Source organism: Camelus dromedarius, chromosome 9 (genome assembly GCF_036321535.1).
Source record: "Camelus dromedarius isolate mCamDro1 chromosome 9, mCamDro1.pat, whole genome shotgun sequence".
Lineage (NCBI taxonomy): Eukaryota > Metazoa > Chordata > Mammalia > Artiodactyla > Camelidae > Camelus > Camelus dromedarius.
Window position 1 is genome coordinate 64,828,509 of NC_087444.1, and position 27,199 is coordinate 64,855,707.

At 48.7% G+C, this 27,199-nt stretch overlaps 2 protein-coding genes and 1 long non-coding RNA gene across 5 annotated transcripts; 1 reads left to right on the forward strand and 2 right to left on the reverse strand.

The window, feature by feature from the left end:
- Nucleotides 1–1,956: 1,956 nt before the first annotated feature.
- On the reverse strand, nucleotides 1,957–13,208 carry LOC105088035 (protein FAM187B). The gene is made up of 2 exons (XM_010978808.3): nucleotides 13,145–13,208; nucleotides 1,957–2,658 (listed from the first exon to the last, which is right to left on the reverse strand). The coding sequence occupies exon 2, from the start codon at nucleotides 2,620–2,622 to the stop codon at nucleotides 2,110–2,112; it is 513 nt and encodes a 170-aa protein (XP_010977110.2). The 5' UTR covers nucleotides 2,623–2,658; nucleotides 13,145–13,208; the 3' UTR covers nucleotides 1,957–2,109.
- LSR (lipolysis stimulated lipoprotein receptor) lies at nucleotides 13,205–27,116 on the forward strand. 3 transcript variants are annotated; one of them, XM_064489239.1, is made up of 10 exons: nucleotides 13,205–13,537; nucleotides 14,750–15,094; nucleotides 19,971–20,090; nucleotides 21,820–21,876; nucleotides 22,438–22,584; nucleotides 25,352–25,513; nucleotides 25,677–25,736; nucleotides 25,836–25,967; nucleotides 26,258–26,886; nucleotides 26,985–27,116. In XM_064489239.1, the coding sequence occupies exons 1-10, from the start codon at nucleotides 13,429–13,431 to the stop codon at nucleotides 27,018–27,020; spliced, it is 1,797 nt and encodes a 598-aa protein (XP_064345309.1). In that variant the 5' UTR covers nucleotides 13,205–13,428; the 3' UTR covers nucleotides 27,021–27,116. The 3 variants fall into 3 exon arrangements, with proteins under 3 accessions (XP_064345309.1, XP_064345310.1, XP_064345311.1); XM_064489240.1 differs by lacking the exon at nucleotides 21,820–21,876; XM_064489241.1 differs by lacking the exons at nucleotides 25,352–25,513; nucleotides 25,677–25,736.
- LOC116154628 (uncharacterized) lies at nucleotides 17,531–24,650 on the reverse strand. Its single transcript, XR_004138542.2, has 3 exons — nucleotides 22,980–24,650; nucleotides 19,769–21,298; nucleotides 17,531–18,129 (listed from the first exon to the last, which is right to left on the reverse strand). It is a non-coding gene; the product is annotated as an uncharacterized LOC116154628 (long non-coding RNA).
- Nucleotides 27,117–27,199: the final 83 nt, after the last annotated feature.

The following is a 27,199-nucleotide window of genomic DNA, read 5'->3' on the forward strand; positions in this document are numbered from 1 at the left end:
ATGTTCATATCAGCACTAATTACAAGTTCCAAGACATGGAAGCAAACTAAATAACCATAGACAGATGAATGGATAAAGAAGATGTGGTACACACACACACACACACACACACAATGGAATAAGAAAGAATGAAATAATGCCATTTACAGCAATGAGGATGGATCTGGTGATTATCATATGAAGTGAAGTAAGTCAGACAAAGAAAGACAAATATAATATCACTTATATGTGGAATCTAAAAAAAAAAAGATACAAATGAACTTATCTACAAAATAGAAACAGACTCACAGACATAGAAAACAAACTTATGGCTATCAAAGGGGAAGGGGGTGGGAGGAATAAATTAGGAGTTTGGGATTAACAGACTCATATTATTATATATAAAATAGAAAAACAACAAAGAATCTACTGTATCGCACAGGTAACTATATTCAATATCTTATAATAACCTATAATGAAAAAGAATCTGAAAAAATACATATATACACATATATATCTTTGCTGTACACCTAAGACTAACCAACATTGTACATCAACTCTACTTCAGTTTAAAAAAATTAAAATAAGTCTCCATAAACATTAAAAGAATAGAATCACATGTTTTGGTCAGTGGAATTAAGCTGGACACAAATGACAAAAAGATAAAAAGAACATCCTCAGATATCTGAAAATTATACAATGAAATCTCTAAATATTTAATAAATCAAAAGAGAAATCACAATTGAAGATAGAAAGTATTTTTAACTGACTGCAGATGAAAATATAACTTATCAAAACTTGTAGGGTGCAGGTAAGTTGTGCTTAGGGGGAAATTTACAGCCTAAATATATACTTTGGAGGAAGAAAAGGGCAAAAACTACAGATCTAAGCAAACATCTCAAATACCAGAAATATTTGATAGAAAACAAAAGTACAATAAAGAAAATCAACAAGCCAAAAGTTGATTCTTTAAAAAGATGAATGAGATTGATAAAACCCTAGCAAGACTGAAAAAAGAGAAACCATATAATCATCTCAGTAGATGCAGAAAAATCATTTAATAAAATTCAACACTCATTCATGGCTCAAAACTCTTGATAAAATAGGAATTTTTTTTCTTAATCTGTAAAGTTCTACTATTAAAAACCTAGGTCAGAAGTATATCTAACAATGAAATATTAAGAATAACATAAGCATGTCTGCCATCAACTTCTGCATTCAGTATTTTACTGGAGGGAAGTGAATGTAGCAAAATAATTAGTTACAAGGTCATGTATAAATACCAAATACATTTTACACACAACAAAAAGTTAGAAAATGAAATTTAAGACACAATTTGCATGAAAATATCAAACACTTAGCAACAAATATAATAAAATATATGTAAAGTCTCTACATTAATAACTGCACATTGCTGGGAGAAATTAAAGAAAGCCTAAATAATGGAAAGGTTTACAATGTTCATGGATTGGAAGACTACACATTGTAATATATTGATTCTACCCAAATTTATCTTTAGATTTAATGAAGTCCCAATTTTTTAAAAAATTGCTTTTTGGGGGATGGAAACTATAAGCTGGTCTCAATTTTTTATTTTTTTAAACAAAGGGCCAAGGATAACCAAGACAATTTTGAAAACCAAAGTTGAAAAATTTATACTACCAGATGTCATGACTTATTATAAGGGTATAGTAATTAACATGACTGTCAAATTGGTGCAAGGCTGGTTAGGTGAATGGTATCAGAGTCCAGTGAGGAGGAAAAACCACACCAATGTCTATGTTGACATGGGCATGGGCTAGAATGTCTTGGTCTCTAGGTTTTACATTTGGTCTACCCTTGAGTATCAGGAGCCTATGGGGGTGGGGACTGGGTCTTTGTTGGTCACCACAGTGTCCCCAACATCACCTGCCCAGGGTCTGGCTCAGAAGGGGGCAGCAGAGAATTCTTGCTGAATGAATATCTGAACAAGCCAGTGAAGAAACCCCTTCCTGCACAGACTGACCTTGAAGGCTTATGGGCAGGGAGATAGACCCTGCTTCTCTATTGGAATGTAACCCCGTGGCCCAGGAGGGCACAGGAAACAAAGCCTGGGGGAGGGTCAAAGGTAGGGCTGATGCCCTGGTCCAGTCACCTGTAGATGGAGGCCAAGGGGCAGGTGAGCCACATGGTGTTGGTCAACTTGCCCAGCTGGGGAATGTCGAAGACGAAGTATGGCTGGTTGATTTCCTTGATGTGGTCGCAGGGTGTGAGGCAGGCTTCCACCTGCAGCTCAGGCCGCATGCGGCTGTACTGCACCTTCTCTGCCCCCAGATAGAGCCAGCAGGGCATGGGTGCTTCCAGAGGCTCCTCTATGTAGCAGTACCCCAGGCGTTTGCGCTCACCTGGTCCCCCACAGCGGTTACAGTCCTGCCAGGGCTCCCAGTGGGTGAAGATGAGCTCCTTGCCACCCAGACTCAGGGTCCCATTCTCCAGGGGCTTTTGGCCCAGGTCTCTGTGGGTAATATGCAGAGCGGTGACATCTTGGAAATCAACCTCATACTCCACCACGAAGGCACTGTTGTTGTCCTGGCAGTGATAGAGGCCTGTCTGGGAGGGCTGGGGGTTGGTCAGCTGGAGGCTGCCCCCGGGCAGTTTCTTCATGTCAGGCGTTGAGGAGAGCAATAAAGGATCCTCGCCCTGCAGGGAAGAGAAGTACCAGCGTGCCCCAGGGTGGTCACACTGCAGGACAACATCACTGCCCGAGACGAGGCCTCGCTGGCAGAAACTCTTGTAGGCACAGCTGATTAATACCTGGGCCCACAAAGTGGGGACAGAAAGGCTAAGCAGCCACAGGGTGGCCAGCATGGTAGCCTGAGACTACAGCAGGCCGGGAACCCCCCTGGGCATTGTGAAGTCACCCACAGAACCCAGGCCTCAGCCCCGGGCGGTGGAATCACCCTTGATCCACGGCACTTCCTGGAGCCCAATTCAGTTCACATCATTAAATAGCTCAGTGTAGGTGGTGGGGCTGAAAACGCAAATGCCTGCGAGAGCCAGGTAGGAACGCTGGGAGTGAGTCCAAGTCAGAACAAGTGCACCAAAAAGCCAAATTATTTGCCCTCCACAGACTCAGTATACAGTGCGGGAAGGGGGCAAAATGGCTTGACGCCCAGCAGAAAGGGGAAGTCGGGGAGACACACAGAAATCACTGGTCTGGACCATTTCTAAAATCCAGTGGGAAGATACTGCACGGGCCTCCTATCTTGTAGATGGGAAGGATTCCTTCATTAGCACCAGATCAGCTCCTCGGGGGTGGGGAGCTTCCCAAACCTTTATTCACTGTGGCTTATGTCTTCATTCTCCGGGGAGATACCCCCTTTTCCATTATACTTCTTGGCTACACCTAATATAGTACTGAAAGATGTGCCCTCCGTGGCCCATGAACAGTTTTCTTATTCTGATTTGTCTCCCAAAGTGTGGGCCTAAGGGTTCTTACAAGCCTCCAGTCAAGCCCATGTGCCAAAGACCATATCTCTGGTTCTGTTCAAAGATGTTCCTTATCTCTCCCTCTTTCTGTGTGTCATCGCAGGCACCTTAGATGCCACCAGGCATCCTTGGGAAGCTATATTCACCATCCCTATTTCACTGAGCTGTTTTGTCTATCTTGGAGTATCTTAAGGGTTTCCTGGGTGTATCTTATTTCATTCAGAGATTTTAACCATGGTTACATGTGATTTTAGCCTTGATTTTTATCCTTGACAAAAGATGAGTTTTAAAGGGGCTTTGCCTCTCAAGGTCCTTGCCAATTTGGGGCCGACTTTGCCTGATATTCACTCCTATTGTTCTGTGTTCTCCTTCCCCTAAAGCCGCAAGTTCAAGTACGTTATCTGCTTCCCAAAGTATCTCAGGCAATAATTTCCATTCTCTTGGCTTCAAATAAGTTTTCTTGTACCCTTTGCTGGGTCTAAGCCAATGCCACATGTTTTTATTATTTTTTTATTACAGCAGTGCCCCACTTTCCTGACACTAATTTCTGTATCACTCAAGATAAGCTATTGGCTACTGTGATGAACTTTGCCCCAATCTCTCTGACTTACAGTAACATGCCTTTACTTCTCACTCACTGTCCATGTCCATTATGGGCTGGCATTATGATCACTCAGGGGTCCAGGATGATTGAGCAACTGCCACCTCGGACATTTCCAATTCTATGGCAGAGCAGGAAGAAAGAGAGCTCTGTTGGATTTCATGTCTACAATTAAATGCTTGGACCTTAAATGACACATGTCACTTACTACCATTGGCCAGAAATGGTTACATGGCACCACTCATCCACCAACCCAACAAAGGAAATGGATTTTACTTTGTCAATGAAACACTTAGCAAATGGCAGTCAGGAATGATAACTGCAGCTCATGTCTACTGCAAGGAGTGTTCTTTTTTCCCTCATTTTTTAAAATGAGGTATAGTCAGTTTACAATGTTGTGTCAATTTCTGGTTTACTGTATAATGTTTTAGTCATACATATACATACATATTTTTTTCATATTCTTTTTCATAAGTTACTATAAGATATTGAATATAGTTCCCTGTGCGATGAAGTAGAAACTTGTTTATCTATTTTATATATACTAGCTAGTATCTGCAAATCTTGAATTCCCAATTTACCCCTTCCCACCCCCTCTCCCCTTGGTGACCGTAAGTCTGTTCTCTATGTCTGTGAGTCTGTTTCTGTTTTGTAAATAAGTTCATTTGTGTCTTTTTTTAAGATTCCACATAGAAGCGATCTCATATGGTATTTTTCTTTCTCTTTCTGGCTTACTTCACTTAGAATGACAATCTCCAGGTCCATCCATGCTGCTGCAAATGGCATTGTTTTATTCTTTTTTATGACTAAGTAGTATTCCATCATATAAATATACCACAACTTCTTTATCTAAGTCTATTTTTAGTTTTTTCAGGAATCTATAAGGAGTGTTCCTTTATGTCATAAAGTTAAAACCATTCCCCAAATCCTCCCATCAGCTCTCTCCTAAAGTTCCACTGGCCAAAATTAGGTCCCTGGTGCAAATTCAAACCAATCTCTGAAAGGAAAGAAAATTTGCATGATTGGCTTAAGCCAATCAGAATTTGTTCTCCAGGTCCAGGAAAATAAAACCATCTCTCACTACAACAGTCACTGAAGAAACCACCAGCCCTGCAACAAAATCAGGGCTTCGTATGCAGGACAGATGTAGAAGAAAACACTTATTTGGTGTAACCAACCATGTCTGCCACAGCACCCATGGATGGGAAGTATCACTTGTCCCAGGACTGTAGTAGGTAGTATGTGAGCTACGTAGCCTTAGGCAAGTTGCTGAGACTTGCTAAACCTCGCTTCCCCCAACTGTAAAATGGGACATTAGAACTTCCCATCACAAACTATGGCTGCTTTAAAAGATTCATGTCAAACTCTTGGAACAATCTGGGTTGGGAAAAAGACTGTGGTTAGTTAGTGGGAATGTGGCCAAGTGGTTTCAGTCCTAGGTCTGGGGATCAGTTTCATTTCTTGATCCACCTTTTATTAAGAGTAATTCAGGCCCAGGAACTTTGTCTTCCTGTGCCTGGCATGTTTATTTACTCCATAAATAATTATTGCTTACTCAAACTGCACCAGGCACTAAGGATCCAGGCTAAGTCCCTGTTCTCTTGGAGTCTGCATTCTAGTGGGGGATATGTTAATCAGGATAAATTAGGTTATGCTGTAGAACAAAAGAATTCTGGGGTCTCAGAGGCTTAATATAGTTTGTTGTTGTTGTTGTTGTTGTTGTTGTTGTTTTTGGTTAATGCTACGTGTCCAATGTGGGATGGTCCCTTCGGATACCATGGCTGATGGAGGCTACACCATCTGTAACGTCATTAGCAGCTGCAGCAAGAGAAGAGAGGACAGTGAGTCATGCACTGGCAATTAAATGTTCTGGCCTGGGAGGGATCTACATTACTTTTGTTTGCAGGCTATTAACCTAGAGTTACTCACATAGCCCCACCTAACTCTAGAGGGGCTGAGAAATGTAGGGGAGCACATGGAATATTTGCTGAGTGGTATCGTCTTTACCTTGGGGGAAAACAGATGGTAAACAAATAAGTGACTAATAAAACATCAGGTCCTGGTAAGGGCTTTGAAGGAGAATAAAGCAGGGAGAGAGACCTTTAAGGGCAGACCTACAGAGGATGAGGCAGACGAAGCAGAGTCTGGACTAAGCACACAGTACATGCAAAGGCCCTGAGGTGGGAACATGTTAGGCACATGTCAGTGTACTTCAGCCAGGAACACACGTGTGGCTGGACAACGTTGGATTTGTTGACTAAGTGCAGCGAGGGAAGGCGTGCACGATGGGGAACTGGTGCATCATCTCAGTAAGGAGGTGTCAGAAAAGACTTGTAGAATTTGGTCATGTTTTATTTGACTCAGGCATGAAGTCAAGAAAGTGGGGATTTTCTCTGGATTGGGTGCTATCAGGAAGTGGGAGTAAGTCTATCTTGCCTAGAAGGTGAGAAGAATGGGAGAGGGAGATGTTTCGTATTTTGTGGCTTGGACAATGTCCCTGTTTTGTCTGTGTTGGGACATGATTATGGTGTGGTCTTGGTTTTTTTATTTTATTTTTTTTTAATAAAGGTACTGGGGATTGAACCTGGGACCTTGTGGATGCTGAGCACGTGCTCTGCCACTGAGCTGTTACCCTGCTCCCACTCCTGGAGTGGTCTTGTTTTTATCTTGGTTCATCAGTCATAGAGAGACTTTGTGTAATGCTGGTGTTCGGTGAAATTCTTTCTAGTGACCCAGCTGTGAGTTCTAGGCCAGCTCCTAGAAACACCAACATCCAGTTATGAGTGTCAGGTCAGCTCCCAGCTTCCAAGGGCTGTTCTTCTTTCTCACATTTTTGTGGAGCTACAATGAAGACTCTTCTTGCAATAAAGGCCTGGTCAAATGGCTTTCTCTCTGTGAACCTCAGTTTCCTCATTTTCAAAATAGGGATTTTAATGGTACGGGCCACAGAAGGCTCAAATGGGGATTTGATGAGCTGTTGTAAAGTGCTCAGTCAGTGTTATTACTGAAGGATGGGCAATAAGGACCTTGTCCTCCAAATCTGCATTCTGATTGCAGATTACTGTTTTTTTTTTTTTTTTTAATGAGGGGGAGGCAATTAGGTTTATTTATTTATATTTGGAGGAGGTACTGGGGATTGAACCCAGGACTTCACGCATGCTAAGCATATGCTTTTCCACTTGAGCTATACCCTCCCCCCTCAGATTACTGCTTCTGATCACAGAGGTGCAGACACAGAGGCAGGTCACCATTGTTTCAGCTCCCACCGGCTGAAGTGGCTTCCAGGAGATTGAAAGGGACTGCTGGGTTTTCTCCACTTTCCCCCCTGGATTGGGAGCCACACATTTAGGGATTAGGACATTCAAAAACAACATGCCTACAGAATACAGGAGGATTTAGAAAGTCATTGCACAAACCCAGAGAAAGATGCAAGCTCAGAAAAGATCGGAGGTGAGCTTAAGTGTTCACCTCAGGCCGATCCCCAGCACAGACACATTCTAAAACTGCCACAACAAAACTCCAGCAAACCCTGGGAAGGGGGGAAATATGATTTCCAGAGTTACCACTTAGAAGATTTAAATGTCCATTTTCAACAACAACAACCACAACAAAATCACAAGGTATAAACAGGAAAGTATCCCATTCAAAGGAAAACAGACAAATGTCTCTAAGGGAACCCCGGTGGCAGACATACTAGACAAAGAATTAATCTGTCATAAAATGCTCAAAAATCAACAGAGACAGAGAAAGACAGAAAAATGATGTATGAACAAAGTGAGACTATCAATAAAGAGGTAGAAAACATAATAGACTTTAAGTCAAAAAAGATTTTGAGAGACAAAGAACATTACATATTAATGAAAAGTTTGATATAGCAAGAAGTTACAACCAATATAAACATTTACACACCTAGTAACAGAACCTCAACATATGAAGCAAACGTGGACAGAATTGCAGGGAGAAATAGACGGTTCTACAATAATGCTGGAGACTTAAATATCCCACTTTCATAATGGTTAGAACAGACAGATGATAAGTAAGAAAATAGAGGACTTAATCAACACAATAAACTAATTAGACCTAACAGACATATACAGAACACTCAATCCAACAATAAAATACCAGCATCAAGGGGACATTTTCCAGGATATATCATATGCTAGGTCACAGATTAAGTCTTGGTAAATTTTAAATGACAGGTATCATACAAAGTGACTTCTCTGGCCACAGTGGGATTAAGTTAGAAGTCAGTAACACAAGAAAAACTGGAAAACTTACAACTATGAGGAAATTAAACAACAGTCTCTTAAATAATAAGTAGGTCTAAGAAGAAATCACAAGGGGAATTAGAAAATATTTAAAGATGAGTGAAAATGAAAATACAGGGTACTCAGACTTATTAGATACAGCAAACGGAGTACTCAGAGAGAAATTTATAGCTGTTAATGCCTACATTAAAGAAGAAAAAAATCTCAAAATAGTAACCTAACTTCACACCTTAAGTAACTAGAAAAAGAGGAGCAAGCTATACCCAAAACTGGCAGAAGAAAAGAAGTGACAAAGAGTAGAGCAAAGGCAGATAAAATAGAGAATAGGAAAGAAATGGAGAGAATCAATGAAACCAAAAATTAATTTAAAAAAATCAACAAAATTGACAAACCTAAGGTTAGTCTAACAAGGGAAAAAAGACAGAAGACATAAATAAGTAAAATCAGAAATGAAAGTGCAGGCATTACTACTGAGCTTACAGAAATAAAAAGGACTATAAGAGAATACTACGAACAACTATATGCCAACAAATTAGACAACCTAGAAGAAATGGTCAATTTCCTTGAAACATGCATTTACCTAAACTGACTCAAGAAGAAACAGAACACCTCAACAGACCTGTAACAAATAAAGAGATTGAAATAGATAAACAAGTTTATACTATGTAGCACAGGGAACCATAGTCAGTATCTTGTAGCAACATATGGTGAAAAAGAATATGAAAACGAATATATGTATGTTCCTATATGACTGAAGTATTGTGCTATACACCAGAAATTGACACAACACTGTAAACTGATTATACTTCAATAAAAATATATTAAAAAATTAAAATAAAATAAGGAGATTGAATCTACAATTAAGAACATCCTAGCAAAGAAGAGTCCTGGGACAGATGGTTTCACAGATTAGTTCAACCAAAGAGCTAAAGAAGAATTAACACCAATTTCTTCTCAAACTCTGAAAAAAATTAAAGAGTGGGAAACAATTCCTAATTCATTCTGATACTAAAGCCCAACAAAAATACCGCAAGAAAATTACAGACCAATATCCTTTATGACTATAGATGCAACCCCCCCAACAAAATATTAGCAATTTCAATCCAGAAGTATATTAAAAGGATTATTCACTATGATGCAGGGATGTAAGAGTTGTTCAACATGAGAAAATCAATCAATGTAATACATCATGTTGATAGAATGAAGGGGGAAAAATCACACGATCATCTCAATTGATGCAGAAAAGGCATTTGACAAAATCCAATACCTTTCATGACAAAGACCCCTGGAAACTAAGAACAGAAGGAAAATTCCTCAACATGATAAAGGGTATTATGAAGAAAAATCCACTTCTAACATCATGCTCAATGGTTAAAGATTGAACGCTCTCCCCCTAAGACCAAGGGCCAAGACAAGGATGCCTGCTTTCACCACTGCGATTCAACTTTGTACTGGAAGTCCTACCCACAGCAATCAAACAAGAAAAGAAGTAAAAAACATTCAAATTGGAAAGGAAGGGGTGAAACTATCCTTAATCTCAGATGACATCATCTTATACGTGGAAAATGCAAAAGAATCCACAAGAAACCTTCTAGAGCTCAAAAACGAATTCAGCAAAGTTGCAGGGTACAAGATTAACACTCAAAAATCCGTTGTGTTTCTATATACCAGCACTGAACAGTACCAAAAAGAAATCAAGAGGGCAGTTTCATTTACAATCACATATAAAAGAATTAAATACTTAGGAATAAATCTAACCAGGTAGGTGAAAGAAATCAAGAGGGCACTTTCATTTACAATCACATATAAAAGAATTAAATACTTAGGAGTAAATCTAACCAGGTATGCTGAAACTACAAATGACTGCTAACAGAAATTAAAGAATATCTAAATAAATGGAAAGACATTCTGTGTTCATGAAATCAAAGACTTAACATTCTTAAGATGTCAGTACCACCCAAAGCAATCTGCAGATTCAACACAGTGCTTACCAAAATTCCAACAGCTTTTTTCAAAAAAATGAAAGCTAATTGTTCATAAAAAATTGCCCTAGACCCTGAATAACCAAAACAATCTGGAAAAAGGAGAATAATGTTGGAGGACTCACTCTTCTGAACTTCAGAACTTACTACAAAGCTACAGTAATTAAAATAGTATGGTAGTGGCATAAGGGTAGACATATAGATGGAATAGCATTGAAAACCCAGAAATAAACCCTTATATATAGGGTCAGTTGGTTTCTGACAAGGGTGTCAAGATCATTTAGTAGGTAAAGAACATTCTTTTCAACAAGTGTGATGGAAAAACTGGATAACCACATGCAAAAGAATGAAGTTGCACTCTTACTTTATATGATATACAAAAAAAAAACCCTAAACATTGATCAAAGACCTAACTTAAGAGCTAAAACTATTAAACTTTAAGAAGAAAACACTGGAGAAAATTCTTATGACCTTGTATTTGTCAACAACTTCATAGATATGACACCAAAAACACAGGAAACAAAAGAAAAAACTAGATAAACTGAACTTCATCCAATTAAGCACTGTTCTGAATCAAAGGACACTATCAAGAAAGTGAAAAGACAATTGCAAATTATATATCTGACAAGTGATTACTATTCAGAATATAAAAAGAACTCCTACAATTCAACAACAGAAAACCAGACACCCCAATCCAAAAATAGGCAATGTTTGAGTAGGTATTTCTCCAAAGATGATACACAAATGGCCAAGAAGCAGAAGAAAAGATGCTCAACATCGTTAGTCATTAGGGAAATGCAAATTAAAACCCTGATGAGATGCTACTTCACACCAATTAGGATAGTTATAATCAAGAAAACAGAAAAACAAAAAGTGTTGGTGAGGATGTAAACCCTTGTGCATTGCTGGTGGGAATGTAAAAGGTGCATCAATGTGGAAAATAGCTTGGCAGTTCCTCAAGTTTAAAAGTAGAACTATCTTATGACCTAGTAATCCACTCCTAGGTATATATCCAAAAGAACTAAAAGCAGGTATCTGTACACCAATGTTCATAGCAGCATTATTTCCAATAATCAAAAGGTTTCCACCTTTTTCTAACTCCACCAAGTATCTAACAACAGATAAATGAATACATGTAATGTGGTATATGCATACAATGAAATACTATTCAGCTACAGAAAGGAAAGAAATTTTGATTGTTACATACGTTACAACATGGATGGACCTTGAAAATATGCTTAGTGCAATAAGCCAGACAGAGGACAAATGTTCTATGTTTCCTCTTATATGAGGTACCCAGAATAAGCAATCTGATAGAGAAAGAAAGTACAATGGAGGTTACCAGGGGCTGGGGGCAGGTGGGAATGGGAAGTTATTGTTAAACTGGTACAGAGTTTATATAGGGGATGATGAAAAAGATATGGTGTAAATAGTGGTGATGGGTACACAGCAAAGTGAATGTCATTAGTGCCATTGAATCGTATATTTACAAATGGTTAAAATGATTAACATTAAGGTATGTGTATTTTACCACAATAAAAGAACAACAATGGTGAGGAGGGATGACATGACCCGGCTGAAATTTTATAAAAAGTGGTCAGGGAAGGTGTCACTGCAAAGGTGATCTTTAAGGAAGCCCTAAAAGAGCTGGAGGACCAGGTGGCCATCTGAGGGAAGGGTATCCCCGCAGAGGGAGTAGCGAGGGCAATGGGCTTGAAATGGGAGTCAAAGGCACATTCCGGAACGCAGAGGAGACCAGGTGGCTCTAGTTGACTGCGCCAGGGGGAGAGTTGTGAGGTCAGAGAGAGATCAGTCCCCTGTATTTTGATTTCTGCTGCGAGTGGGAGACACAGGAAGGTTTTGAGCAGAAGGTCGTGATCTAACTTGGGTTTTAACAGGATACGGTGGAATGAAACATCCCTGGTACCTAGCCAGCCAGCCAGCCAGGGACCAGTTTGTGACTTCCACAGAGAATCCTTCGAACTCCAGAGTTCCCCAGGACGCGCTTCCCTCGCCGCCATCGGGGGGCAGCAGAGCTACGTTGAGCGCCATGCGTTCCGGGAGCCTAGCCTCGCCCTGGCCCGCCCTCGGCGCAGGTGGCCCAGTCCCTAGGAATCCTTAGGCGGAAATCCGTCCTTAGTCCCGTGCCTCCTCGGCCCCTTTAAGAGCCATAGTTTCCGGAGGCCAGACCTGGGGCGAGGGAAGCCTAGGGGCTAAACCAAGAGTTAGGAATGGCGCGGGGGGGGGGGGGGGTTGGGGGAAGGGGAAGGCCGAGAACACTTACTAAGTAGAATTCCAACTTTTCCTGGGCCCACTTCTCCTCGGGCGTCCCTAAGGGGGCACACTTCCTTTCCGAGAACTTCGCCAGGTTCTTTACATCATCTAAGTGAAAGGCACAAGGGGCCTGCAGTGCCTCCGGCCACCCGGACTAGGGGAGTCACGGGCCAGTGGAAAAGTCAGGCGCCACGGACAAGCCTCTTCCAGCCCAAAGTCCGCTTAGACTCGCCCCTCCCGCAGGGTGTACCTAGGCGGGTCCATCGCCAGCCAGGGAGAGGGGTGTGGGCAGAGAGGGAACAGGTGCGCGGCAGGGTCCGCCTCCTTCAACAGGTGAATCACCCCAGTTGAGTCTCGGTTCTCGTGATTCATACTCCGCTCGGCATGACTGGAGCAGGAGGGGGCCGGACGGGATCCCTGGGCTGCAAGAGCCCTCCCGGCGGGCTGGCCACTTGGTTCTGACCCTCGGGGCTGGAGTGCACCTGGGTCAGCCCACTTCCGGGGAGGGAGGTGGAGGAGCCCCTCCTCGCCACCCACCCCCTAGCCCTGCCCTCCGTTCTTGTCCTGTGTACCTGGGCCGATCCATTCCCCAGAGCGCACGGGGGGTGGAGTAGCTCGGAGATCCATAGTGGGTCAAGCAAGTTTCTCCCCGAAAGCTGGAAGCGTGCTCTTCGCCCACGATGTTTCCTCTCATTAAAGTCTTAGAACAGGGTAGGGTGGGCGTGGAATAGGAACAAGGAACGGAAGCGGGAAGGGGAGGAGCAGGTACCCCTCCCAGGCTTGGTGCGCGCCGCGCCCCCTACCCTCCTGGTACCTGGGAGTGGACGCGCGGGCCCGACGCGCCCAGACGGCTGCGATGGCGCCTTCGGCCCGCCGCCTCTCCGGGGGGCTGGGCTCCTTTCCGGCCACCCCGGGCTGGGGCGCGGTAGTCCTCGTGTGGCTCTTTCTCAGCACCTTGTGCACAGGTACGGAGAGCGGGGCCCCTGGTGCCGCGGAACGGCGGGAGGGCACTATAGAAGGGCGATGGATGGAGTTCTACACCGCCGAGGAGGCAAGAGAGCTGGGGGGAGGGGGAGCGCATAGACTAAGCCCTCCTGATCCCCGGGGTCTCCGGAGATCCCGAGTGTGCCAGGGTGAGAGGAATTCCCCTTTCGCGCCTGAGAGCGCTCCCCCGCCCTTGTTCAGAGATAACAGGAAGTGAAACTCCCGGGACAGCGAACCCTGGAGCGGGAAGAATGGGACTCTTTGTGGGATAGGGGTGAGGGACCACCCGAGCACTGAGAAAGGCCGGGATGGGGACTTGGGAGGGCGCCGAGGTTTCCAAACCGTGGGGTAACAGTGAGAGAGTACTCCGGGGCTGGCTGAGACGACTCGTGGAGGGAGAGATCAAGAAACAGCGCCCAGGTCTCGGGTGGGTGCGGTATTAGGAACTCCCTACCCCTCCAATCCAACCTATCTCGTAGTGGGGAGCTCTGAAGTATCTGTGTGTAAGGGTCTGGTGGGATGGACTTACGGACTTTGTTGGAAACTGGCAAGCTTTCACCTGGATTTGATGTTTATTTGGGTTGGGGTGTCAGGAGGCCTTTATCTTTCAGCAAACAACTTGTGGCGTGTTCATTAGAGAAGGCTTTGGGTGGGGTGAGGTGGGAGGTTGGTAGAGACATTATGGGAGCTGTAGCTACTTTATGGCAAAGCTGTTCAAACAACTCCAAAATCTACCCCACCTCCCCACCACCTCAAATTCAGAAAATCCAGAGTAACTTGGGACACTTGGTGGTTGTTTTTGAAGGGGGGCCTTGAGCACTGTGGGCTTTGTTGAGGGGCCATTTGGGCTTCCCTGTACAGGCCACAGAAAGGCCCTTTCCATGAGAGAATGGCCAAGGGAAGAGGCGACTGGGGTGGTTCAGAGGCCACACTCTTGAAGGAGGGACAGACAGGATGTCCCAGGAATCTGGCTGTGGACCTCGCACTGGCCACTTCAGCCCCCTGGGTCTATAAAATGGGCATGATTACCAGAGCTGCCTCACCGGTCCTGGGGATTAAGGAACAATGTGTGTCAGGCGCTCTGTAAAACCGTACACTTGTAAATGTCAAGGTGGTGACTGTGATGTTGTGCATTCCTGCTGAAGCACTTCCTTGAGCCCAGCGGCCCCTGCTGACTCTCTTCTTGTCCTCAGCTCCTGCTAGCGCCATCCAGGTGACTGTGTCAGACCCCTACCACGTGGTGATCCTCTTCCAACCTGTGACCCTACCCTGCACCTACCAGTTGACCACGACCCCCACAGCACCCATCGTGATCTGGAAGTACAAGTCTTTCTGCCGGGACCGCATCGCAGATGCCTTCTCCCCAGCCAGTGTGGACAACCAGCTCAACGCCCAGCTGGCGGCTGGTAACCCGGGCTACAACCCCTATGTGGAGTGCCAGGACAGCGTGCGCACCGTCAGGGTTGTGGCCACCAAGCAGGGCAATGCTGTGACCCTGGGAGACTACTACCAGGGCCGGAGGATCACCATCACAGGAAGTATGTTGGGTGGGGAGTGGAGAAGGCAAGGGGCTGGGCTGGGCTAGCTTGGGGAGGGGGTGGCACTGGCTCCCCCATGCCCAACCTGAAGTCCCCACCTGGAAGCTTGTCAGTGCCAGGGTCTGAAAGGATTGACAGAGAGGGAGCCTTCCTTTACCCATCCATCCATTCCTATACTTATTTAACAGCAAAGATTTATTGACTACCTAATATATACACCAGGCACTGTCTGAGGCCCTGGAAATACAGCAGTAAACAAAATCATCAAATCCCTTCCCTCCTGGACCTCGAATTCTGGTGAGAGAGACAGACAAGATAAACACACTTGCCATCAAGTGCTTGAAAATAAAAGTGGTAATGGAGAGAGAGGCAGGGGTTCTATAATCATACTGATGATACCAGCAATAATGAGTAAAATTTATATAAGTAACAGCTTATTAAGGGACTCCTATGCGCCACCCTCTAATCCAGGCTGACGTGGGTGAGCTCATTTAGACCGCAGTAATGGAGTGAGTGGATTCTAGTACTGTCATCTTACAGAGACCCAGAGAGGGAAGGTGACTTGCACTGGGTCTCGCAGCTGGTGGGATCCTAAGTCAGCCACTTGGGGCCTCGTCTCCAAGCTCGTAACCCTTTGCTTGCCCAGGGAGGTCAGCAAAGAACTCACCAAGGAGGTAACAAGGGTGAACCAAAGAGGTGAGGAATTTCAGTGGAGAAAGCTTCTGACTTGCCAAGTGCTTTACATACATTCTCCCTTTGAGTCCTCACACCCACATATGACACTCAGGACAGCTGAGGCATAGAGAGGGCAAGTAGCTCTTGTGTGTGTTGGCGTGCAGCCAGGCAAGAGCTGGATTTGGGTTTCGAACCCAGGCTGCCCTCAGAGCCTTTGTCCTTGACTGTAATGCTGCCTGCTGATAGGAAGTTGGGACTAAGTGAGGGGTGGTGGGGAAGTCACTCGTTCATTCATCCATTCATTCAATGTTTATCTGCCAAGTGCCAGATGCTCTGGTACTGAGGATAGAGCATTGATCAGGACAGCTGACATCCCTGCCCTCAAGGAGGCGACAGTCTCATGGGATGAGACTGGCAGCAAACAAGCAGATAGAGTAAGAGGATTTCATAGGGTACTAAGCGCTACAAAGAAAGCAGACCTGGGTGTTGTGCTACGTGGAATGACTCAGGCACCCACCTTAAGACCGCTGCAAATGTGATCTGAAGAGGAACCGGGGCTGACAAATCTAGAGGGCAGAGAGGAAGGTGTTGGGCAGCAGTGGGCGAGAGATGAAGGCTCATCTGCTTGAACAAGGATTAGAGTTTTCATCGTGGGCCTGGGGACAGAGAGGGGCCTGGGGACAGAGAGGGACAAAGAGGGGCCTGCATCCCCTTGCAGACCCTAAGAAACCAGGCTGTGGAGTGCGCTCCTCCCCTCCGTCTGTTGTAGACCATGGACAGGGACCCAGCCTGTCAGTCCTGTTCTGGGGAGGGACCAGCCCTGCTGGCCTTGAATTTCTATGGGCAGCTCAATCCAAAGCATTCTGCTCTTCTTGAGGATAAAAGGCTTCTGGCGCAGTGGGTGGGGGATTTGGGGTTCAACCTGTACAGGCCCTGACCCCACAACCCAGGGACCTCTCCAGCCTGGACCAGGCATGAGTGGGCGGCCCTGCAGCCCTGTCAGGACAGCTCCAATGCTAATGGAATCACGCCTCCTCTGCTGAGCCCAGGACTCCAGGGGGACCCTCCAGCTCCATCTGGGGCAGACTTTTCCCCGCTCCAGAGAACTCAGGCCCAGGTCTTTCAAGCTGTCTTGACCTGGGCCCATGTTTGATACAGGCCATGATTTGTAAACATCCATTGTGCGTGTGGCCTCTCAGGAAGCCCAGCAGCCGTGGGTGCTTCCTTCGTTTCAGCTTTGCGGATGGAGAAAAGTGGAACTCCCTTGCGTGTTCCTAGGGTCACCAACTGCCTGGGTTTTAAAAGTGAAAGTCATCTTGGGCAAAACAGAGTGGTGTCCCTCACCTCGGTTGGGTCCTGCTCCCCTTTCCATCCTTCCCAGCTTTGGGTGACGTGGGCACCTGGATAGGGGCCCCATTTCTACCTCTTTGGGCTGCTTGGGGCCCACATGCTGCCCACCCGGTGGCGCTGGACCTGAGAGCCCGTAGGACCCCTGAGACCCCGAGGGCTGCCTCTGCTGTGTGCAGATGGGGAATCAGAGGCCCAGAGGGGTGGAGGAAGGCCCAGCTTCCCAGCCAGAGACCCAACATCGTCTCCCCGCACCTCAAACAATTAGAGCAGTGCCCAGCCCAGGCGGTGTTAGGACCAGCTGTAGACCGGGAACAGGGTGCGCCTTGCAGGAAGGAGGTAGGCCCAGGCCTTAGAATTGATCAAAAGAAGCCGGAAAGCCATAGTTTTCACAGATTTTGAAAACATCACGCAGGCCAAACAAAACGCATTGAGGCCGGGATCCGGCCCACAGGAGCCCGTGCTGTGACGGGGCTGCCTCCTCGCCCACCCTCAGCTCTGGGCTCTGGCATGTGCAGGAGTCTGATTTGAAGATATAAGTGGAAAAGAGGATGGGCTGAGAGTGGGTAATGGAGAATCCAGAGGATTGGGGAAAGTAGCTTAGAGTTTTATGATGATTCTGTGAAAGAATACTGGTAAAGGGACTGAGCACATAGCTCAGTGACTGGGGGCTGGACGTGTGACCATGGCGGGGGTAGCGGAGAGGTCGTGTCCACTTCTCCCTGTCTGCTCCGAAGGTCACCTTACCTGGAGGCCTCCCTGGATTACTTACACTCGCACAACCCCCACCTCCACCCTGGAGGCTCTTCCTGTCTGACCTTCATACTGCTTATCGCCCCCTGATCCGTGATATGTTTAAATTTTTTATTTGTCTGTCTTTTCCAGGTAGGAGCTGAGCTCTGCAAGGGCAGGGATTTCCAGCTGCTGTCTGCAGCAGTGGTTCTCAAACGTGCGGGTCTTAGGCCTCCTCTCCACTCCATTACGGACGTCCTCCAAGAGCTTTGTTTTTATAGCTAGAAAACAGAGAGAAGGTTAAAAAATATTTAAAATGACAATCATGAACTCTATCAAGTAATACAAATAACATTTTTGAGAAAATAACCGTATTTTCCAAAACAAAAAATTTAATGGAAAAGTACAGCATTGTTTTTCTATTTTTGCCCATCTCCTTAACATCTGGCTAAATTGGAGGAGCTGGGTTCTCAAAGCTGCTTCTGCATTCAGTATGTCATGATAGCACGTGCCCGTAGCCTCTGGAAAACCCCATCGTACACTCATGAGAGATTAAGCGAGAAAGGCAAATACCTCACTATTATTACGAAAATAACTTTGACCTCAAGGATCCTCTGAAAAGGTCTTGGGGAACCCCAGGTTCCACGGGTCGCACTTTGAGAACTGTTGCTCTCTAGTATACCAGGTGTCTCAGATACTGCCAGGAACATCGGAGGCATTCAGTAGTCATGTGTCCAGTATCAAATGACAATAGCAAGCACCTATTTGAATATAGCCAAGTGCCCAGAATGCTAAAGGTCAGGAGAGGAGGGAAGGGGTCCATTTCCAGTTCCTGGCCAGGCCCTGGGGACTCAGCAGTGACAGAGACACACCAGGTTCTGTTTGCCTGGAGCCCACATTCTCCTGGGGATGGAATTGCAGGCAGCCAGCCCCTAAGCCAGCTGGTATAATTCAGCTGTCGGGCTGAGAACACAGAGCAGCAGAGGGAACAGCGCGAGCGGAAGCCCAGGTTGGGTAAGCCCAGTGAGGGGGACAGTGAGGAGGTGGGTAGGGCTGGAGCCTGGTGAGCCAAGGGGAGGGGTAGGGCCGAGGCAGGTGCAGCAACCAGTGGCCTGATTAAGCCAGGGAGCTTGTGGGCCAGGGCGAGGCATTTGGAATGGGGTCGACAGATGCTGAAAGGAGGTTTTTCTATGGATGTGAGGTCTTCTTTCCAAAGAAGGAAGAAAGCTCTGTATCTTTCATTCCTTCAGCAACTGGCCGATCCTCCGGTGGGGCTGCGGACTGGGGCACACGCACGGAGGCTGCCCTCAGAGCTGGCCTGGGGGAGGGCAGCTGGGAGGCGGGTCCGCAGGAGCCAGAACGGTCGGGAATTGAGCTGCCGTGAGCTGTGGGGCTGCTCTGGCCTGTTCCTATGTCCTGTCCACCACCAGGCCGAGGTGGAGTTGCCCAGCGAGTCTCACCCCGTCCTGCGTGGTGAATGCCCGAAGGGATTTAACTAATTAGGGCTTGAGGAGTCAAGAGGAAACCGGATGTGCTGAAAGACTTTCATTACTGGCATCATTGACAGGCTCCTTGCCCAAGGGCTGCTTCAGAGGGGAGCGTCCCCAAGCCCCAGGACTGACCTGGAATGTGGGGGCTGGATGGACTAGGGAGCTGGTCTGTCTTTCCCTCTCGCACCCCCGCCTTCTCACGCCTGGGCGTCTCCTGATTCCTGGAACCTGGCCTATTTATCTTTGCCTCCTTATCCTGGGTCCTCACTAGGCTCTGGGGTGGGTCGTGCCAGGAAGCTGAGGGGTGGCACAGGAAGGCCCCAGAGTGAGACCGTCCCAGCTTCACGCCGATGAGCTGTGCAATTCCAGGTGGATTAAATCATCTCCCCAGACCTCTTCTACACTAAACAGGAAAGATAACAGTACCCACCTCACAGGCTTCTTGAAATAACCCATAAAGTTTTGAGATCAGAGTCCAGGAGGCAGCTCGCCCTCGGTGTGAGTGATTGAATTCTCACTCGCTCCATCTGCAGCCCCCTTCCTGCTGGGCTCGAGGTGGGAGGACTCCGGCCCGGCCTGGGGTCAGGCGCCCCCTGCCCCGTGGTGCCCTCACCCATCTCCTCCTGATGCAGATGCTGACCTGACCTTTGACCAGACGGCTTGGGGGGACAGCGGTGTGTACTACTGCTCGGTGGTCTCGGCCCAGGACCTCCAGGGGAACAACGAGGCCTATGCAGAGCTCATTGTCCTTGGTGAGTGGGCTGCGCCCTGAGGGGTGGGGGCGGGGCCTCTTCTGCCTTTTCTGTGCGTCTGCCCTCCGGCTCTGGGCTCTGTCGCCTGCTTTGCTCTCCCTGCACAGCACCACCAGTCACTTGGGCTTATCTGTACCCTGCACCCCTGGCAAGGACCCCACCCCCCCCGCAACATTTCAAATAAGCCAGAGCCAAAATAGGAATAGTGAGAAATGGGGACTCCACCTCATCCCAGTCTCAGTTTTTAAAAACATAGCAACAGTCAGCGTTGATCGGCAGTGAGCGAGGAAGATAAATGGTGTGTATGACTGAGAGGAGGCTTCTGCCCTGCAGGGATGGCACTGTGTGGCTTGTATGGTTAGGGCTCCCCTCAAGCAAGGCTGCCTCCACATGCCCAGGGAGGGGCAGGCTGGGGGACCCACCAGTAGCCCCCACCTGGTTGTGAGGCACCCCCTGCCACGTGTGGAAGGGATGCTGCCATTTGCTGGATGCTCTGTTCTCAGCCAACACATATAGTCCCGAGCGGTGTGCGCTATATGTGAGGTGCTGTCGGGCCGCACGTTGCCATCATCACAGGCGTGATGCACGGTGATGCATGTGTGAATGAGCACACATGACAGGGATCATGCAACAGAGTTCATGCCTGGGTGACAGAACCCATGCAGCAGTGACCCAGAGAGCTCTGTGCGTCCTTTGGTAAAAGGCACAATCTACATCAGGATGTCTCAAAATTGAGTTTCAGGACCCACTGACACAAATGGAAACCGGGAAATTTTTAAAGCACGAGGGACACAAGCGCACAACCCATCACCACCAGAGGAGTGACACCAACACGTGTCACGGAGCCTCTGGAAAGCTCCCCTGCACCTCTAACCAGAGGAGGAGTACGAGAAGCGAAAACAATGGCTTAGTGCTATTCGGAGAGTGGCTTGGCCTTGTGGACAGGACTACACTTTGAGAACCGCTGGTTTACGTGCTGGAACCCCTCCATGGGGCGCTGAGCTCCGGATAGAGCTTTGCTGGTGTAGAGCCGCTGTGCAGGTGTCCCCGAGATACGGTGCTTGTGGGGAACAGAGGGGCCAGTGGCCCAGAAGGGAAGGCACTAGCTGGGCCATGAAACTTGCGTAGGGAATCCTGGTGGGCAGAGAACCAGGGCCATACTGTGACGTTTGTGGGCTGTGGTCACATTTGCCTTCATGGGACTTCCTCTGGATTAAGAGAAAAGTATTTTATGATTGCACTGCTATAGAGACAAGTCATTATTATATATTCAGTATTATTACATTTTTTTCCTTCAGAATTTAAAACACATTAAAACATTTTCATGGGCCCTGGCATACTATGCCTGCTACGCCTGATGGAACAGGACTGGCCCTGTCACCTGGGACAGGCCCTGAGGTGATGGGACCCGTGTATGTGGAAAAGATGGCGAGCCCAAGCTGAGGTCGAACCTTCAGAACCCATCGTGTATGTTCTAGAATGCTTTGGGGGCAACAGAATCCCCTGTGGCGTGATGAGACACTTAAATTTCCAGAAACCTTCTGGAAAACAGCAATCACATGGGGTGGGGGAAGGTGCAGGAAACGCATGCTAGGACCCTCCTAGGCCACCAACCCCATCTCTGCTGCAGGGCACACCTCCACCCTGACGAGCCTGGAGCTGGGCTTCAGGAGAGGGGTGGCCTTGGTGGCCCTTGCCAGCATAATCTGTCTCTCTTTTGTCCCTCCAGGCAGGACCTCAGGGGTGGCTGAGCTCTTACCAGGTTTTCAGGCGGGGCCCATGGAAGGTACGGGGGTGGAGTCCCCCACACACCACTGACCGCTTCTGTCTAAGTATCCTCCCCTGCCCTAAACAGCTCTTGCTCGGACCCCACTAACCCCGCCTGACTCCAACTCTGTAGCATCTAGTGATGCTGTGGGCTGGTCCTCTGGGCTGGGCTGGGCTGGGCTAGCTGATGAGGAGCTGGGGTGTAGGCAGGGGGCTCATGTGACTGGTGCCTGCAGTGCTCTTCTGGGGGTTGGGATCTGGGCAGCTGGCTCTCTGTCCCCTCTCAAGGCTATAGCTTGTCTTGCTCTGGACGGGTTGCCTCTCATTTACCGCCTGGTCTGGATGAGCCCAGGGCGAGTTCCCTAACTCTGGGATTGGCCTGGGTTGTAGAGGAGTGGGTGTCCCTCTGCGGCCCCAGCCTCCACGTAGAGAATCCAGCAAGGGCTGCAGCTTCCCCAGCAAGCTTTGCAAAACGCGCCCCCCCCCCACCCCCTGCCCCAGCTCTGCACCGTCCCCCATGCCTGTGTCCCTGCGCCCTCCCAGTCTTCCCAGCTCAGGGCCTGTCCTCATCTCTCTGCAGACTGGCTGTTCGTGGTCGTGGTCTGCCTGGCCGTCTTCCTCGTTTTCCTCCTCCTGGGCATCTGCTGGTGTCAGTGCTGCCCCCACACCTGCTGCTGTTATGTCAGGTGTCCCTGCTGCCCCGACAAGTGCTGCTGCCCAGAGGCTCGTAAGTGCCCCTCGCGTGTCTGACCCCACTTGGCCTCCCCCTGGGTCCAGAGCCACTCGCCAGTCTGGAGGTTATGAGGGGAACAATTTGGGAGAAAATAGGCCAAGGAGGTCCTGCTGTTTTAGATTATCATTTAGATACTTCAACTTTTCACTTTTACTTTTGATCTATTTTGAGTCTTTCCTTCTGAAAAGATAATCTCTGCATGTGGTAAAAAAAAAAATAGTACAAAACATTCTTTACTGGAAAGTAAAGCTCCCTTTAAAAACAAACTGAAGTGGAAAAAGGTAAGAAACCAAACGAGGTTTACAGCCCCACCAAATTTTTGCAGCTTTTAACAACTCACACCCACACAGGCACTCCAGCTTTCCCACGGATGCCGCTGAAGGACATACCTGGCACGTCCAAGTGGGTCCCCGCAGGGCTGGGATGGGACGAGGGACCAGAGATGGCAGGAGAAGAAGCCAACAAAACAGGGTGGGGAAAGGGAGAGTCTCCCTCCTCCCGCTGCCCCATTTCCCCTCCTCAAGGACGTCAGTGCGGCCAGTTCCCTGTGGCCTTCCAGAGGGCTTCCGGGTGAACCATTGCCTCTGCACTCAGTTGTCCGGAAGTTTTCATGACTGTTTTCATCAAGTCTGAGGTGGAAGTTTACACTGGTCACTTCTTTATATTCAGATATGTCTGTTCTCTTGTCCCTTGCGTTGAGAGCATCTTTCTCTACTAGTTCTTAGTGAGGGCACCTCGCCTTTTCCCTTGTCATTGTCAAGTTCACCATATCTTTGGTGGATGAACAGATGATACATCAACAGCTGGAAACAAATAACTTTACATGTTAGGAGCACCTAGAAGGTGAGAGACAAGAGAGGGGCTCTTCTCACAGCCCCTGCTCATTTCTAGGCCAGCAGTGAACAGGTGGCGGAAAGAATTACCCATGTATCCAGACTGAGGTGCGCTGGCATACTGATATTCAAGGTGTCCACGTGCCGTAACTCCAGTGTAACACAGGTCAAGTAAACTCAAGGCACTTGTTGCAAGCTTGGACAGGTGGGGGTGTGAGGCCTGGCTGGACACCTTACCTGTCTGGAAGCCCAGTGAGTGACCTCCCCTCTCAGCCCTAGTTTCCTCTGTAAAATGAGGCCATAGCAGAGCCTGCTGTACAAGGTGAGTTGGGATCTGGCGAACTGCTGTGTCCGGCATTCATTGTGGGGCTCGGCCTGCATAGAGGGCTCCATGCCCACTGGCCACTGGACTTGGCCCCTGTCAGCGTCGGTGATGACCGAGGGCCAGGATGCAAATCACAGCCCTGTCCCTCCTACCATGTGACCTCAGATGAGCAGCCTGTTTTCCCTCTCTGCAAGGTCCTGGAGTCATGGGGGGGGGTGTCATGAGCGTTAAAGGAAGACTGTGTGCAAGGGCCCAGCATGGGGCCACAGCTCGGTGCGTGGAGGTCACTGAACTCAGCGGTGGGCAACCTGCTCATCACCATTAAAGTACCATTGCCCTGAAAAAAGAAACCCACTGCTCTCCGGAGGCCCGTGCTGGCCTTCCCCTCTCCCTCTCGCCATTAGTTGAGAGCTTCTTGCTTCTTGCTCAGGTAGCGGGTGTTAATCCACTTCATGGGTGGGGTAGGAGCCCCAAGGGCTGCAACCAGGTTTGCAGTTACCCCACTAATTAAGGCTGGGACCAGGACTGTGAATGCCTGTCCCAGGCCCCCGTTTCCTCCATCCTGAGACCCTGTTACCCCAAACCGAGGTCCTATTAACTCCCTGCCGGAGGCCCTGTTATTTCTGCCATAGCCACAGCCCTGCTGGGCTGATCTGGTGCAGCAGCTCCCACAGCTCATTATAAAACAGCAGATCAACTGAGCACTCTGAACCTTCTGCTTCCCAACTGAATCAGAGGCGAAAGGAGCTTTCTGAGCCCGTCTCCCCACTCCACCTTCCTGTCCCAGGAAGAAAGCGGCTTGCCCAGGCCCAAGACTTGGCTGCACCAGAACCCAGCCTCTTGCCCGGGAGGGAGGCAGCGAGGAGGATTTGCTCTTGAGCTGTCAAGCCTAGAACCGGTGGAGGGGGGTGGGCGGGGTGGGCGGGGTGGGCGTGGCCCTGGCCCCAAGTTGGAAACACTAGAGGAGATGCTTTGCTGCCTGGCTGAGGCAAGTGAGCGTTGAGGCTCCCAGGCTCCTGCTTCAGACTGATTCCCATCATGTCTGGGTTTGGAAGACCCCGTGGGGGGCACCCAGCAGGCACGAGAGGGGAGCGGGCATGGGATCCCCCTGCTCCAGATGATCCATTTTTCTAGAGCAGGGGTTCAGCTGCCAAAGGGACTGCTTGATTCTAGTGTGTGGGTCCAACACGTGGGCATCCCTGCCCCTGTTGCTCTGTAAGAACGCAGGCCTGGGGTGGCCACGTTTCATGGTAAGTTGGCAGGAGAGTTGGGATTTTATGTAAAACTTTGTCAGATGTTGGCAAACCATTATACAGTCAAACCAACCATACTGACCTGTCAGACGGGCTACGGGCTGCCAGTGTACACCCGCGTCCTAAAACTTCCGTGAGGAATGACACAGGTGTGGACTCAGTGAAGCTGATTTCCCCTCGCCTCAGGGACCCTGCAGAAACCACCCAAGCACCTAGGGAAGCTGCTCAGCTGGTGGGGCAGAGGCCTTGGGGGGAAGAGTAGGGAGAAGGCACATGTCCCTCCACACCCTCCTCTATCAGTGAAGGGCATTGTAGCTCTTGGGCCTTCTCATGCTTTGTGTCCTCCCCAGTGTATGCTGCCGGCAAAGCAGCCACCTCTGGCGTCCCGAGCATCTACTCCCCCAGCACCTATGCCCACCTCTCCCCTGCCAAGACCCCGCCCCCGCCAGCCATGATTCCCATGGGCCCTCTCTACAACGGGTACTCTGGAGACTTCGACAGGAATAGCTCAGGTGAGGCCTGGGGGAGCCAGGAGCAACAAGGGCAGGGGGTAGGCTGGGCATTTGGCCATTAAGGGGTCTGGGGCTGGAAGAGGGATTAGGGGCAGGGGAGAGCAGGCTGGGAATTCAGGATTTTGCTCCAGATGGGCAGTTACTGACAGCCAATCTCCCCCAGTCGGCGGCCACAGCTCCCAGGTACCCCTGCTTCGTGACACAGACAGCAATGTGACCTCTGGTGAGAACCAATCGTTATGAGGTTGGACATGCCTGTAGAGGAGGGGGCTGGGTCAGTGTCCATTCTCCCAAACTGATCACCTCCATCTCTTGTCCCTAGAAATCCGTAGTGGCTATAGGATTCAGGCCAACCAGCAGGACGACTCCATGCGGGTCCTGTACTACATGGAGAAGGAGCTGGCCAACTTTGACCCTTCTCGACCTGGTCCCCCCAATGGCCGTGTAGAGCGAGGTGAGCAGGTGCCTTGGGGTCTGAGGGATTCTTGAGGGGGTTGGGGGAAGCATGTCTTCCTGATACCTGCCCTTGGGATGCTTGCTCCAAATCCTAGACACAATTCCTCATTCTCTACCAACATTACAATGAAGTGCACAGGATCCTGCACATCATCACTCAATAGATGAGAAGCCTAGGGCCCCCTAGAGAGTGTATGAGCCAAGTGGGTGACATGACTGGACCCCAGGGCTCCTGCCATTAGGTCCTGATCTCCTCCCACCAGTAAGTGACACCTTCCTTCCCTCCAGCCATGAGTGAAGTCACCTCTCTCCACGAGGACGACTGGAGATCCCGGCCTTACCGGGGCCCTGCCCTCACCCCAATCCGGGATGAGGAATGGGGTCACCACTCACCCCGGAGTTCCAGGAGGTGGGAGCAAGAGTCCCCCAGGGAGCGGCCAGAGAGTGGCTGGAGGTCCGGGCGGCCCCGGGCTCATTCTGTGGATGCTCTGGATGACCTCACCCGGCCCACCTCTGCTGAATCAGGGAGGAGGTCTCCCCCAAGTAGTGGGAGGAGGGGCCGGGCTTATTCACCCCCCAGAAGCCGCAGCCGTGATGACCTCTACAACCAAGACGACTCAAGGCACTTTCCACACTCCCGGGATCCCTACTACGATGACTTCAGGTCTAGAGACCGCCCTCATGCTGACTCTAGAGCCCGCTACCCTCGCTCCAAGGACCCCCGGGATGATGGCTCTAGGTCTGGGGACCCCGAATATGATGGGCGGTTACTAGAAGAGGCCTTGAGGAAAAAGAAGCCAGCAGAGAGGAGGCCTTACAGGGAGGAAGAGGAAGAGGAGGAGGCCTACTACCCTCCAGCGCCTCCCCCTTACTCTGAGACTGATTCCCAGGCCTCACGGGAGCGCAGGCTTAAGAAGGTAAGTGAATAGCCCTCCCTGGCTCTAAGAACCTTTCTGGACCCTCTTCTCCAGTCCTCCTCAGCTCACAGCCTTGTTTCTTTCTTTCTCCCTTGCAGAACTTGGCCCTGAGTCGGGAAAGTTTAGTCGTCTGATCTCAACGTTTTGTAGGTAGCTTTTGTACTTTTTTTTAATTTGAGGGAGTATTGATGATCTTCCCCTCCTAAGACTAATAAAACTTATGATCACAAGTCCTAAGTCTGGAGGGAATCGTTTGTTTTACTGCGCGAGGTGGGGAGCCCAACAGCTGCTGTGTCTGTGTCTGCAAAGGCCG

What these genes read in the sequence shown, in the direction of transcription:
- LOC105088035 (XM_010978808.3), bottom strand. Translation starts at nt 2,622, where the DNA reads ATGAAGAAACTGCCCGGGGGCAGCCTCCAGCTGACCAACCCCCAGCCC.
- LSR (XM_064489239.1), top strand. Translation starts at nt 13,429, where the DNA reads ATGGCGCCTTCGGCCCGCCGCCTCTCCGGGGGGCTGGGCTCCTTTCCG. An exon ending in TGCAGAGCTCATTGTCCTTG is followed by an intron (nt 20,091 to 21,819) that starts GTGAGTGGGCTG and finishes TTGTCCCTCCAG; the next exon opens with GCAGGACCTCAGGGGTGGCT. An exon ending in CAATGGCCGTGTAGAGCGAG is followed by an intron (nt 25,968 to 26,257) that starts GTGAGCAGGTGC and finishes CCTTCCCTCCAG; the next exon opens with CCATGAGTGAAGTCACCTCT.